Source organism: Colletotrichum costaricense (assembly GCF_030867565.1).
Source record: "Colletotrichum costaricense strain IMI 309622 chromosome Unknown Scaffold_1.1, whole genome shotgun sequence".
Taxonomy (NCBI): Eukaryota; Fungi; Ascomycota; class Sordariomycetes; order Glomerellales; family Glomerellaceae; genus Colletotrichum; species Colletotrichum costaricense.
Window position 1 is genome coordinate 3,247,794 of NW_026848230.1, and position 14,468 is coordinate 3,262,261.

At 53.9% G+C, this 14,468-nt stretch overlaps 3 protein-coding genes across 3 annotated transcripts; 2 read left to right on the forward strand and 1 right to left on the reverse strand.

Moving 5' to 3' along the window:
- Window positions 1–5: 5 nt before the first annotated feature.
- CCOS01_01144 (uncharacterized protein) lies at window positions 6–1,016 on the forward strand (the record flags this gene model as incomplete). Its single annotated transcript, XM_060449340.1, has 2 exons — window positions 6–134; window positions 474–1,016. 2 exons carry the CDS (start codon window positions 6–8, stop codon window positions 1,014–1,016), a joined length of 672 nt encoding a protein of 223 aa, XP_060320778.1.
- Window positions 1,017–2,218: 1,202 nt separating this feature from the next.
- On the reverse strand, window positions 2,219–2,338 carry CCOS01_01145 (uncharacterized protein; the record flags this gene model as incomplete). Its single annotated transcript, XM_060449341.1, has 1 exon — window positions 2,219–2,338. The coding sequence occupies one exon, from the start codon at window positions 2,336–2,338 to the stop codon at window positions 2,219–2,221; it is 120 nt and encodes a 39-aa protein (XP_060320779.1).
- Window positions 2,339–10,892: 8,554 nt separating this feature from the next.
- On the forward strand, window positions 10,893–12,947 carry CCOS01_01146 (uncharacterized protein; the record flags this gene model as incomplete). The annotated part of the gene is made up of 2 exons (XM_060449342.1): window positions 10,893–11,666; window positions 11,760–12,947. The coding sequence occupies 2 exons, from the start codon at window positions 10,893–10,895 to the stop codon at window positions 12,945–12,947; spliced, it is 1,962 nt and encodes a 653-aa protein (XP_060320780.1).
- Window positions 12,948–14,468: the final 1,521 nt, after the last annotated feature.

A 14,468-nucleotide genomic window follows, 5' to 3' on the forward strand; every position in this document is an offset into this window, starting at 1 on the left:
GCACGATGGGTTACTGCCACGGCGGGCGGCTTATGACCAAAAACGGCCTGGTAAGGTTGGAGCGGCCAGAATGTGCAGTGGACTTTTTTGGGTTGTTTACTTCCGTGTTTGTCAATACAGCTGAGAAATCCGAGGTACGCACCGGAGACGCGGTACCAACGCGCCACCTCATTGGCTGAGAGCGATGGAGCCCTACCGTTGGCCGGTCGATGGGTGGGTCTCAGCATCATCGCCGCGGGGCCAATTGAGCTCACTTCGTACGTTCGTATGCATTTACCTTACCTTACTCCGTATGCTTCCTTCCAATGGGCTCTGTCTCCGATACCATGTTTTGGACAGCCCATGTCTCTACGCAACGATGCGCATGAGCAAATCCGGGGACCTATGCTCGAGCAATGCGTTGCGAAAGCAAGGCACGAGTCTTCTGTCATCGTTTCACCTAGACCACACAATACAATACCACACCGTCCTAGACAACCATCGTTGTTGTTTTCCAACTTCTGTATTGTTTGCGCCAAATACTACCTGACTATCTTCCCAGACCAATCTTCTACAGCGAGACGCCGTTCGTCACCCGTTTCGATAATCTCTCCCCTTTTCCAAGCTCGACACTCCCTTTACCAACGGCTTCTTACGAAAATCCTTTGTCCATTGTGCTACTGAAACCTGCAACGTCTACCATTAGCTTGGCTCCCGCTCGAGAACACAAAGGCAGCCGACCCACGTTGGCCTCTAGAACGTTGGGCGACCCGTGGAAGGAACGCCATAGCGGCCCAGAACAAAAAGGCATACGAAACGCATCGCTTCGAGGCTCGAAGTCGTTGAACGGTTCCTGGCCAGCCAAGCCTCGCCTGCCGTTGTCCTCTCCTCCGGTCTTTCAGCTCTGCAATCCAGCCTATCCAGAAGAAGCCACGCCCGAAACCGAAACCCATCGTACTCCGAGCTGTGATATCAGCACTTGCCACGGCACCTGTTGTGGCGAACGTGGTCCTTGGAGTTTGAGTGCGTTATATTGAACTGTAACCAAGGTCTTTGTTCTGTCGGGTGTTCATGAATACGTTGCCTCTGGTCTCTTTCTCTACTAATCAATCTGGCTTAGTTTCGCCATGTGCTGGAGTTCCACGCTCGCAATTACTGCCTCACTCACACAAGACCTTTCTGACCTTCGTTGTGTTCTTTTCCTCGGCACTCTCGACGCAATACCAGGTCCTGGGTACAACCTCTCAAAGCTCCCTGCAATCCCAAGTGATACTATGAAGTTGCGACCGAGCTTTAGTTACCTATATCTAGAAGCAATTATTCACCTAGATATTCTCTCGAGAGCCTAGACAAATTTGGCTCTTAATGTACTCAACGTCATGGTGAAATTGAGTATTCTTCGGGGGAGGAAAACATGTGCTTGACAGACTGATACTACTTCGGATCATTACGATCAAAATTAGGTGGTTGTTGAGTTTAACTTAGCGACTCCTACGAGATTCCACAGTGGGATACATATTCTTACTATCTTCTGTAATTCGAACAATAAAGAGCTCCAGCTAGGGAACATTCGTGTTATACGCAGGCACGAGCCTTGGTCTCTACCGCCTGCTTTGCCCTTCCTCCAACTGCCAATGATTCAAGTGTCTTTGCGATGTACTTCATACTCGAGTGCGCACAATTGCATCGAAGCGAACTGAGCTGTTCTGGATTGCCGTATCTTCATTATTCCTTGGAGAAGACTTTGAGGACTCAATTGATGGGACTGGAGCATGGTACGTCTCATTCCATCATGTCTTGTTATGATGTAACAAATTTCCAAGGACCAACGATTAATGGCAGAGAAAAAGCACCACGGAAGCGCTTGCAAATAGAGGCTAATTGATAAGAACAGACAGTCGGAACAAAGACATAGGCTGGGCGAATCAAGTATAGTGCTATTAGAGACATACCAGCTCCCCTTATTTGGCCAGGAACCAGCAGGCACACGTTTGTGCAAAGCCGTCTGGCAAGGCATGCCGGTGTGACTAGGGAAGAATATGGTGAATCATCTCGAAGGATATACCATGTGATTTAATTGATCTTGCCTCAATTTTTCTCAAGACTGCTGGAGTTATTAATACCGTTCATATGAGGGCAGGATTGCCATGTTCGTCGTCGAGACCATTTGTTTTCGGGGCCATCCACGTGCTCTGTGCATGGGCCAGCAAAGTTGTCTTTTGATATCAGCATCTCAGCCTCAGGCTAACACGCTTTTCTCGAATGGTACCTGCTGTTGATACTTGGAAGGGATAGGGTATCGGCAGCATCGAAAGCCGCGAATCGGGCTCGAGAATTGGAAATTGCGACTGGTGATCATGCTCGTTTTGTTTCCACCATACCAACTATGCGACGGTTCGCCAATATTTCGCTTGCAGAAGCTAGCTACTCACGTTTATCTCGCATGGCTTTACTCCCATCTGAATAGTTCTACACAATCATTACAGCGCACAAAAATTCGAGGGCACCAGTAGCAGACAGATACAGCACCAAATAGAAAAGGGAGCTTAAATTGTGTGAAACGGAGATCCGGAAAACGATGGAAAGACCAGACGGCAGGAATGACGGGAAAACCTCGGTATCCCCATCCCCTGTCGTCATGCTTTCGCAATTGTGGAAAGGGCAACGCTAGTCCAAAAGGGGGAAATGATTTTGATCCTCCTCTTACCGTCGCGTCTTCCGAATACCGTTCAAAGGAACACATCGCTCAACATCATCAGCAAAAAATCATACGAACTCACGAAAAGCCACCACACGATATAAGGGATGATATTGAAATCAAATTTGAGGCCAAAAGTCTTGATATGGACCGGAGGTTGACAGTTCCACCCCGCAGACCACGATCCGCTAACCGCGCCCTCACTTGACACCAATTAACCACGAAGTCACGTGATGAGATCGTCACACGTTCCCGCTCTGTAGCGGAGCTCGCCTCCAAAGGCGCCGCATCATCAGCGTTGCGACTCACGCAAGTATCGATGTAAAACCTTCTCTTGAGGCACCCCGGCGCCTTTGCACCACGAACTTGCGCAAGGCCCCTCCCACAACGCAAGTTGTTCGACCTGGCGCAACTGGCGACAAATGCGACGGAATTGGATGTACGCGCCTGGCCCGACACCTTGCGACCGACATGAGCAGATCCATCCTGCAGAGCTGTCGTTTCTGGCCAGTCGCATTGGCGCAACGCGATGCGCCTGAAGCATCTCCTTTGTTTGTTTTGATCAAGAACAGAATTGCGACTCGTCGGACGTCGGGCCATGTCTCTTGTCAGCCTCTCCAGCTGCATGATGGAAAACGAGGGGAACCATCAGGGACCGGCTGGGATGTGCGCAGACAATTAATATTTCTGCATGATGAGCACAACTTCTCCTTCCCACCCCTCATCGATGACCCGCCACGCAAGCTGCGCTAGACGGGACGACCTCCTTTCCAGGCACAAGGTCGAAGGCTCGAGGCCCGGGGCTGCAACTGGACGGAGGGCGCCGCAATTGCATCTGATTGGATTCGGCGCATTTCCCTTTCGCACGCGCACTCTTTGCTCATGCTAGGCTCTACAGTCGCACAGCACCACCTTCCATCACCTTGCGACGGAGTGTCTTGGAATGGGCCGCACAGCTCAGCTTGACTGACGGATATCATGACCATTCCGTCGCGACTCGCCATTGATTTTCGAGCATCGGGGGATATTGCGTAACAGTTTGAGAGGGAACTACTAGCTCAATACGAAAGCTCCCAGGGCTTAGCACATATGCGACGGCTCCGAACATGCCCCCTGCAACCTGTCGCAGACTTCAAGCACAAAAACTGGATACCCACCGGCAGTGCAAAGCCAGAATGAGCGCACGGTACGCCAGCTGTCCTGGAAGACCCTTTGCCTGTCGCATTGCCTCTTCTCATTGTCTTTCAAGCTGTCGCGCTCAGCAGAGCAGTATCGACCAACAGCTTCTCAGGCTTGACGGGAGAGAAATATTAAAAGAGTACGAGGGGGAGCGAGTGTGTGCGTTTGTCTACCTTGACGGTATTCGAAGGCGCGCGCGTGTGCGCAATCGCACACACACAGTCGCAATCCATTCCGACTAGCTCACCCCATCCGATGCTCCACGACTCACGAGACCTTATGGCCTCAGAGACTCCCATGGAAGAACGGTGAAAGAGGGGCAGACGTGGCGTGGCAAAAGCTACCCAGCCATGCGAAAAGAATAGTAGGTCGAGTGTGACGCACCAGGGTCGCAGAATTTGACTGATGCCGCCTCCGCTCTATCGTTTCTCTCCGCCAAATGCGTTGAAGCCACCATGCGCGGGAAAGCGCCGATCCTCCCGGTAGAATCCAGCGACACACACACTCCCACACAGCTCCATTTCTAGCTCGGTGGTACCCGTTTGTATCCCAAACCAGCAACCGGCAGCAGAGCCCGCGATTGACAAGATGGATTCAAGCGACCAATCGAAGACGAGTCGCAGATATCGTTAGGTTGGGCTGGTCTGTGTTGTTTCTCTGAGTTTTGCGCTGGTGGCGGTTGTGGATGAACATGGCATGGCATCGCATCGCATGGCATCGCATCGTACCGGGATAGGGTCCACGAGCTAATCGGGTCGAATGGGCGCAACGACTGGGCCGACACGCAGACCACGACTGCTCCTGAATCCTGAGAAATATGTCGATTCGCTGTCGGAATCTTCTTCGCCTCCTCAAACTCCATCAAGAGGGCAAAAACAGGGTCCAACAAAAAGGCATCGACTGTTCCATTCCCACAAGCCGACCAGTCCAAAGTTCAAACCTCGACGTGGCAGTGGAGCCCCAACCTGCGAGGTAACGCAAAACAAAGAGCAACAAGCTGCGTTCGGGAAGGATAGCTCATCCCTGCGAGGAGATCTGGAGCCTGGGCGCAAAAGTCTCGCCAGGTATCGCACACCGTTCTTTTGAGTGCGGCCGGCTCCTGAACTCCCCCGATTGGCGAAGAGGGACTTGTTGGGGCCTGCAAAACCCAGTGCCAGTTCATCAACACTTCTCCGCACTGCGCTCACTGGCAGGGCCGCAAAGGAAGAGATACACACTATACACTCAAGAGGCAGGCGAAAGAAGATGCGTGGATGCGTCGAGCGATCCACACATGTCGTCGTCCCTCCATGCCATCCCATTCTGTCGCAAAGCGCGAGAGAGAGAGAGAGAGAGGAGGGGGAGGAGAGGTGCCAGTGACTGTTGTCGGTGTCACCTTTCTATCTACCTGAAGTGGGGATTTCTCAAGGCCAAGCCGTCGAGCCTTTGGAGCAAACGCAGCAGGCGAGCGGAGGGGAACTCGGGATGACGGCCAAGACCTTGCCCATTTCCTCGGCCTAGTTCTTTTATGTTGTCTATTCGTACCTCCATGGTGATTCGGCAGCGACATGACACTTGAAACCCCCGACCAGCGCATACAACCGTAACATGACGGCCTGAACCAATCTTGCTTCACGCTACAAACCGTCCCCCCAGCCACCTCATCTATCAAGCTCGCGGATCGAGCATCTAATCATGTCTGGTTCCTGGTCCTACTAACAGAGCCAAAGATAGGTATGCGCAGGTGCGAAAATCCTCGTGCGCATATCACTTCCGTGCGAAGGCGCACTGGGGTCATGCTGTGCATAGAGAGCAGAAAGGTCCGGACAGCAAGTGGCCTCGATACCGTGTACTATCGGATGTCTGCCCCTCGCCATTGAATAGACATAGACTTTGGCCGTCTATCTGGGACAGACCTATATGTTGTTGCTTTCTCGGCCCCATGCTGCTGGACGGGGACCCATCCGAACAACACCATGAAACGAGCTGGACGGGGGGTTATCGATATCGATGAACCAAACAGTGCAGCAGCAGGACTCTCCTCTTCCTCCTCCACCACATAATCAAAACATGCGCCGGGCGAACCCTCTGTAATTCAATCAGCGTGTTGACAGTTGAAACCAGTGCAGACCGAGCAGACCGGCGCTGGAGTCTCTACCTGTGCCATGCTGGTAGCCGCCTTAGCCAACATTCCGCCTCGCCTCGTGCATGAGCCAGCCGCGCTACGACCATCCTTCTCTGGCCGCTATCTTGTCTTGTCCCTCTTGGTCCCCTGATATGCGAGACTCGTGGCGCCTTGAGCTGGTCCGAACGACAATGCCATTGGCTCAATGACAAGGTGGCTCGCAAACCCCGTTCCCTTGCTGAGATCCTGCAGTTTTGTCTACTGTACATCTGACAATGGAGAGTCCATATGCTGCTGACTAAGAAAGTCCTGCTGGATGGCAATCGGATCTGGAAATTCACGGTCATCGATATCAAAAGGGATAACCGACCCCCGGGACGATCGCAGGACGGAGCAAGTCTCGTAGACGGCTCCGTGAGAGACGAAGGGGCCCCGGGGTTTGAGTGGCCGTATTTTCATTTCACCTAATAAGACTACATTCTCCGCCAAACAAGCTGCCGCCGCTGGTTAGTCGCGGATATCATGGCGCTAGGTGGCATCCGCCTAAGACGGGTTCGTGGTCTTTGCGCCGTAGAGCAGGTACCGTGCTTTGGGCTGGCTCCTCTCTATCTCTCTCTCTCTCTCTCTGCCCGTCTCTTTGGAAATGGGAAGACATTAGGCGGTTTTTTTTCTCAGCTGAGGTATCCCGTACCACGGTGGGAGAACGATCTCAATGGTTGGGGACGGATGGATTGGCGCCAAAACACTGGCACACACACACACACACACACACACACCATCCGGCATCCATACCGGAACTTGCAGCTTCTTTGGCGCCTTTTTTTTGTTGGAGCATGGCATCACGTGGTGGTGTACCATCCAGGTAGGCAGTAGGTCAGCAATGAAAGACCCAAGATCAACAGAAGGGCCGGGGTTCATGGGTCCAGGTATCTTTGAGGCGGTTTAACTTGGAAACGGGCGAGTTGAAAGCTGGATCCCCCCCCCCCCCCCCGCGACAATGGGCCATCGCGGTCCTCAATTGTGTGACGGAGAGCATTTGTCGCAAAGCGCATTGCAAGAGGCAGTCGAAGAAGGGAGAAATGCCGATAGCTGGCCCAGACCGTACCATACCGAGGACAGCAGCTTTCCTTTGCGCCAAGATTGGCCATGCGATTCCGAGTAGCACATCGAGTCCCTCCGTCTGATGCGATAAACCCTGGCCTGGGGCCGGTTTTGGTTGCGGGTAGGGTGGGATGGCGCTTTTTTCCTGTTGCGAAGCGCCGAATTGTCCCATTGAGCCGACGAATTTGATATGAGGGGAGAGAGATAGTGATACGCTACGATACGGCACGGGAAGAGAGAGAGAGAGAGAGAGAGAGAGAGAAAAGATACGTATCTGATTCTGCAGGGCACTATAACTTTTCATATTTGGTGAGATGCCCGGGAAGGACTCTGCGGAAGACGAGTCGTGGAATCGGGGTCCGATGTCGCGCGCATCCCACGTTGAAGTAGTTCGTACGGACAATGGCGGGCGCATTGCGTCGCGATATCAATTATGAATAAGTCTTCATGTTCGCTGACGAAATTGCGCACAGCCCCGAAGATCCGGAGGATGCAATTACAGATTTACGCAAACAAGGTCCAACAAGTCACAGCAATACTCGACAGGAGGCTGGTCGCAAAGTCGTATATTAGAGAGGGATGGGGCCTGAAAGGCCCGCGAGGTGTGTGAGTGAGTGTGTATGCGTGTATGTGTGTGTGTGTGTGCGCCAGGATTGACGAGGTTTCGATGGCTCAGGCTTCCCAAGACCGGACAGGGATGGCTGGGCGAATTGGAAGAGACATAGTTGGGTGAGGTGAAGGTGACGGGATCGGCACCGTATGAATTAGACGCTGAAGGTGCCAAAAAGGACCTTGGAAAAGGTAAGGTTTTGTGTCTTGTTTGCTCGCGGGGAACGGACCGGTTTGAGCCAGTTTGACTGGCCCATCAGTTTCTCTCTGGCATTTCGAGAGAGTGACTCGGGTGTGCGTGTGTGTGCGAGTGAGTGTGAGTGTACACACCTTATCTGAACAAGTTCGGGTCGCCTTGGGGTGAGCCGACACGAGGCGTGAGGGTCAAGTTGCTATTGGTGAATGGATGAGAGTATGTCCATGTAATGAGGTGTGGTAAGGTGAGGTCAGATTCAGTACGAGGCACACAACTCGCGACGTATGTTCCTTGCACAAGGAGGAGCGCTGGCTCGTCATCGGTACGGAACGAATGCACATTCATGTGTGAGAGTGAGTGTATGTCTCTCCATGTGTGGCTTTTGAGAGTAAAGTACGGGGCGATATGTCATGCTCCCTTTCCACCGTTTCGTGTGAATATAGATATACTCCGTACAAGGCGGAGAAGAATTGTTTGTTCATATTTATATGTAAATCTCGCCGTCTGGCCCTTTTATGTGACCTGCGCCTTGCTGCCTCTGGTCCCTCACATAAAAAAGTATCGGTAAATTGAAGTGAGTCGAAATGAATCGGGGGGAAGGACGCACAAAACGAGATGGAGCACGTCAGTCCCTTGAATCCATACTCCGTACCCCGTTACCCCCTGTCCCAAAGAACATGATTCAAAAGTATGCCCTGCCAGAGATTGAGGCTTCTAGAAGGACTGTTTGAGAGAGAAAGCAGGACTGGTGAAGGGAGGCCCAGGTAATTACGGCTAGGCGAAGAGGCCATCATATCCGCAAATAGCCACTTGACGAGATTTGATGGATCAGACCAGCCGGCCCAGCAGATCTTGACTTTGACCGCCTTACCACACACACTTCGTACTCACACAGTCACACGCACCATTTCTCTCACTCGCTCTCTCCTCTCTCCTTCTCACTTTATCGGTTGATCGCAGGCCAGGTATCCGTAGATCGATTACCGGTAGGCTCAAGTTAAAGACAGAAGAGCCAGATGGCGAGAAAAATGCCACCAAGCCCCCCCCCCCCGGTGTACGGCCTGCTAGGCCCTTGTCCGGATCCGCTTCCGCTCACGAAGAAGGAGAAGCCTTTCCATACGGATACAGTGTCGCTCCTTCGTTGTGCGCGCAGCGGCGGCGGCGGCGGCGGCGGCGTGTGGCTCCCAAGTTGCGCAAGCATGAGCGACTTGGGCCTCGGTGCGTCGCCGTCGTCCCTGGCCGCATAGCACCGCCTAGAAACCCGACGAAGGACTCCAAGATGTTCGCATATATGGCAGTCATCATATCGACCTCGAAAAACATAGGCCCAAGGGTCTTGTCGAGACGCAGAGCAAATGCGCCTGCGACGTGGAGGTACCCTTTTCACTCGTCACGCTCAGGTTCGGAGTGTGTGAGGTGACCTAGGAGGTGACCTAGGAGAATAGGTAGCCAGACGGGATGAGCGGGTCCGGCAGGTAGGCAGGTGCCACTGCCCTCCACTCTGCCTAAGCCTGAAGGTGCGGTGAGGTCCCACGAGTGCGGCAAGGCCTTGTTCTGGGGCGAACTAGCCACCTGCCTGGCGATTGCCCGGAAAGGGGGAGGAGGCAATATGCGTTGGGGGATGATCCAGTGCTGTAGGGACCTGGCCATAAGCCACAGTGGAACATGGCCCCTGTGAGGTCCCTCAACTTGGGGTGATACGTGCCTAAGCTACAGCACCAAGTGCCCTGAAGCAAAGGCAATTGGGCATGACCCGCCAAGGATGAGGAATCGAAGCTGGCACAGTTCATCGCGCACTGTCACCCAAGGGAAGTTACTGCCGGCACTTGAGGGGGCCCCGGTCACCACGACAGTGGGCTGCTCCTGCAACTATAGGGCCTTTTCTTCATTTCATATGCGCTGTACTGCGTGTTGGTTAGCGGAGGTAGACTGTCGTACGGGAGACCCAGGGGGTCCAGGTACCTAGCCACTCCATCCCCGCCAGGAACAGAGACAAACCTAACCAGAACGTCAGGTACTTGACTGACGGTGCGGCGATGTGGACGGTACCTGACCTGACGGGACCAGACCTGGAAATTGGGAAACTGGAAACCGGACTGGACTGGACCTGGGACCTGGACTTGGACTGAGGTGACTGACGGACCGCAGACACAAAATCGTAACCTCTCAACTTGGCTCCTCTTTTTCCCTCTCATGCACATTGCACACAAACCTGCGAATTGCCCGGCAGAAACAATCATCCAACACCACTGTCATCCTTCCAAAGTGAGTCTGAACCGATCCTATGGTCTTTGCGATCGATGTCTTCTATCCCTTTGCACCATTCTGCTCCAAGATCCCGAGTCCCGACTCTCCTGTGCTTCCACCGGGCTCAATGTCGAGAGAGGTTTGATGTCTGGACTGGGGTCTGGCTCGCTCTCTCTCTCTTTCTCTCTCTGGCTGTGCTTCTTCGCTACTACGTCTTGCCGTGCGCTCCCCGACCCAGTCCCAGCTCAACCTCTCCTCTTTCTCTCCTACCACTCCTCTTCCTACCTTAACCATACTTCTGCTTCTCCTCCTCTCTTCACTCCCGATACACTCTATCACACCGTCAATTTCGTCCATTCGGTCCTCATCCTCCATCCCATGGCTAATCTTTTGCAGTCCATGCCCTAGACTCCAAATCACCCCGTACTCCTTTCCTCAACCATCGTCCTCTCCGACCGTTCGCTCCGGCAGCGTCCTTGGTCAGATCGCCCCGTCTGGCGCTGACCGCACGACGACACAGGACCCTCGATATAACGTCCATGTTTGATAATTCGGTGGATTGATCCCTCATTCCGTTCCTCATCCGACTCAAGTTTCGGCTTGCTCGTCGTTGATACCCTTCGTCCCGCCCATCGACCGCCGACTCAGGCTCAGGGTCCCAACCTTTCCGTGCCAACTCTACGGAAACCCGCACATCGCACACCACTCCATTTCCCATCAAACTTCTCTCACTCGACATTCCTCCATTCAAACCCATCGAATCAATACCATACATCACAATGACGAGCATGTCGCCCACAAGCGTCGTCAACGGCGGTTCCGCGGCCACCTCAAACCAGGGTAGCGTCTCGCCCCGGCAGACAGTGTCGCCCAAGAACGTCGCATTTGAACTCCTCTTCACCGAGTCACCGCAATACAGGGCGCGACTCCCCATGCGAGTCCAAATATATCCTCATGACACTACCGATTCCATTGTTACGACCGTCAAGAATTTTTACGGTCTGTACGGTGGCCCGACGGGCTCAAAGGGCGTCAGTTTCGAGGACGAAAATGGTATAACCCTCATCGCCCGATACGAGAACTTCCGCAACAACATGGTTGTCTACGTCAGAGTCATTGAGGAGTCCCCCTCTGCTTCTAGCCCCTTTGTGCCGCCCACATATCATAACCCTCCCCCCAGCGCTCAGCAATATTTCGAGGGCAACGGTTATCCGCTGCAGCCTCCACCGCGCTTCGGCCAAGAAATCTCTAGGCCTTCATCGAGCACCTCTCGGAAGCGCAGCCCATCCCCCAATGCCGGACGCGGCCGGCGTTCCGGATCTGCCCATACGAATTCCAAGAAGGGTCGATCCCGCTCTTCCAAGAATCGGGACACTGCCGCCTCCAATGGCCACGCTGATATCTACAGTGATAGCGTCAACGGATACAGCAGCGGTGACGGCGCTCCTGGGTCCAGCTCTAGCAGAATGAAGGAGCAGATTGGCAACACCGAAATCAGCCTCGAAAACATTGTTGAGGGAGGTCGTCGCAAGCGGGCCAAATTTGAAAGCTCGGTAAGTTTGCCTGACCGCACGGGTCTTGGACAATATCCTTTTCTTCTCTATTCTTGTTAGTCTGGGCCTTTGTACTCATCCTGTTCCATTCAGGAACTCCCCTTATTTGCGCCTCCTCAGATGCCAGCGGCTACGTCGAATCCGTCCGTATCTCCTGCCCGCCGCGCCGAGCCTCAGCGAGCCTCTCTGCCATTTGTCCACCCGGGCCAGAACCCTTTCACGAACCCGATGCCTCTGCATTCCCCGCAGAGCCACAATAATGGATATGCGCAAGGTGGATTTTATGCGACGCCGTCGTCTGAACGCCACGGTCGCGGTAGCATCGGATACGCTGGGCAAACCGGCAACTACAGCGGCATGAGCGGCATTCTGCCCACTCCAGACCCCACCGTTGGCAGCTGCATGTCAGAAGAGGATAAGGATGTTGCCATCCAGCTTATGCGCCTGGGTGAAATGTCAAACATTTCTCATGGCCGCACCTCTGCGTCCACGCTGGACGACACCTTCAGCGGCCGTGCCGACGCCGCCTCTTCCACTGGAGCCACTAGCGATGGCGAAAGTGAGAGCGACGAGGAGTCAGCCGCCCGGCGCCAAAAGCTGGATGCTGCTGGTGTCATGCGCAAGATCTACCAGACTACAGAGAGCCACTTCATTCCCCAGCCCAGCATCGAAACTCCTGTTGAAGACGTCCGTGTCGAGAAACCTACCAGTCACGTCGTCAATGGCGAGGGCAAGCCCGAGGTGCTGAAGAACAAGACCAACCTTCCGGATGCCAAACCAAAGACACAACTGCCAAGCTCCAAGCCCAAGACCAAGGTCAGCAAGGTTCCTCGGCCTACTATTCCTAAGCCCAAGAAGGCTTCAGCCCCGGCATCCATTTCGGCTCCCGCTCCCGCTAGCAACGGGCCCATGTCGCCGGCCTCTCTGCCTCCTTCGCGCAAGCCATCAATTGCCTCTGCTGCTGCTGCTACCTCGGGTGCGCCCGGCGAAGACGATCAGCTTGATCTTTCTGCCAAGCCCCGCTGCCAGCGATGCCGCAAGAGCAAGAAGGGCTGTGACAGGCAGCGACCTTGTGGGCGATGCCGTGACGCCGGCCTCAATGCTGAACAATGCATCAGCGAGGACGAGGGCAATGGACGCAAGGGCAGGTATGGACGACACATGGGCGTTCCTATTAAGAAGGAAGACATTGTCAACCCTACGCAGCCTATTCTCCTGCCAGCTGCGCCAATTGCCACGACGGCCGCGATGGCCGACAAGAACAAGAAGCGCAAGCGGTAGAATGGCCGACTCCTGATGGAGTGAGCACAGCCCTGCGCAGCATCACTCAGAAGAGGGTTGGCGAGTCTATTTCACAACTCATTGTCACAAAGTTTTGGACCACTTTTCTGCGGCGACAAAGATTTACCGGCTTACCGGCGTCTGGCGGCAAGGGTGGTTGGAATTGGGCGAGGCGCTCGGACGGTATCGTCTCACGACATGCCTCTCATCGTCGCAATTGTCGGATGTTTGTCACCATGACCATCCAACAGCACTGGCAACACGGCAGAGACTCGTTGGTGAATACCATTGAGAATCGCCGGGTGAGGCCGGTTGCGCACACTCCTTTTGGCGTTTATGGTCTCTTTTAAATGGGAAGCGGTGTTTTTTTTTTTGTAATTCCATTTACTGGCTTGCGCGCGATGTCCTTTTCATTTCCTACTACATGTCTTTCGAGTTGTGGCGAGGGTGCTACAGTTTTGGCGAAGTTGTGCAACTGTACGATGTGGTGGAGCGGCTGAAGGCCAGAAAAGCAAGCGAGTATATTGGAATACTTGTGGGCGCGTGCGCAGCGCAAATGGATCAGTGTTAGGATGTGGAAGATCAAGGTTTCAATGCAAAGTGAGGATGGAATTGGGAGGCTACAGGTGCGGAGGAGAACAAAAGGCAAGGATGGGTACAATGGCAGGCGAGAACGGTTCCGAGGCTCACGCAATAGTCAAATTGTCCGGGCGGAAGGTGGATCGCATGCCTTGGAGGTTTGTGTTTTCCTATATGTGCGCAAGCGACATGAAGCTTCTCTGCGTGAGCGAGCTTGCTTCTGTTTCTTTAGTTCCTCTCTGGATGCTATTTGGAGGCGGGCAACAGGAGAAGATGCAGCTACGATACGACTGTTTTTGTTAGTGGCAACGGTTCTGTAGCGAAAGCCAAAGGGAGAAAAAAAAACATACTGATCATGTACCTTTGGTGTTTGCGGCGATGCGGCGCAATGCAATTAATGGAATGCGACAACGGTGAAAAGTGAATATGCGGGTGCGATGACATTGCATCTTCCGGTGCGGAGCGGGGACAGAGCAGGACGGAAGTCGTTGAAAGATGGATGCGCGGCTAGTCCGCTTATGGCACTAGCGTGCGGTTCTCGCCGTTGCATCCCGTTCCGGCTCGGGCGGGGAGGGGGGGCGTATGGATTGGATGGTGTGGCTGACGTCTGTTAGCCGCCCTGTCAGATGGGGAAGGGCAGAAGCACAGGCGCACAGTCGCACAGTGTGCGGCGGCAGTTGCGAGCCGTGCGCGCGATAGAGCAGAAGCTCGGGCTTCTCGCTGGGTGGGAGAGTTGGCTGGTGCGCACTCTCGCGCGCTAAAGAGGTACTTGAGCTTGGGGCGCAAGAGCTTCCGCGATCCACACGGGGAGAGGTACTGTTGAGAGGGAAAGCTCCAAGCGTGAGGTACCTCTCTAATTACGTCATTCCATGTTTTGCAATGAGTGCTTATTTACCCCGCACCTCTTCGAGAGCTCCCCGCATTTTTTTTTTTTTTTTGGTC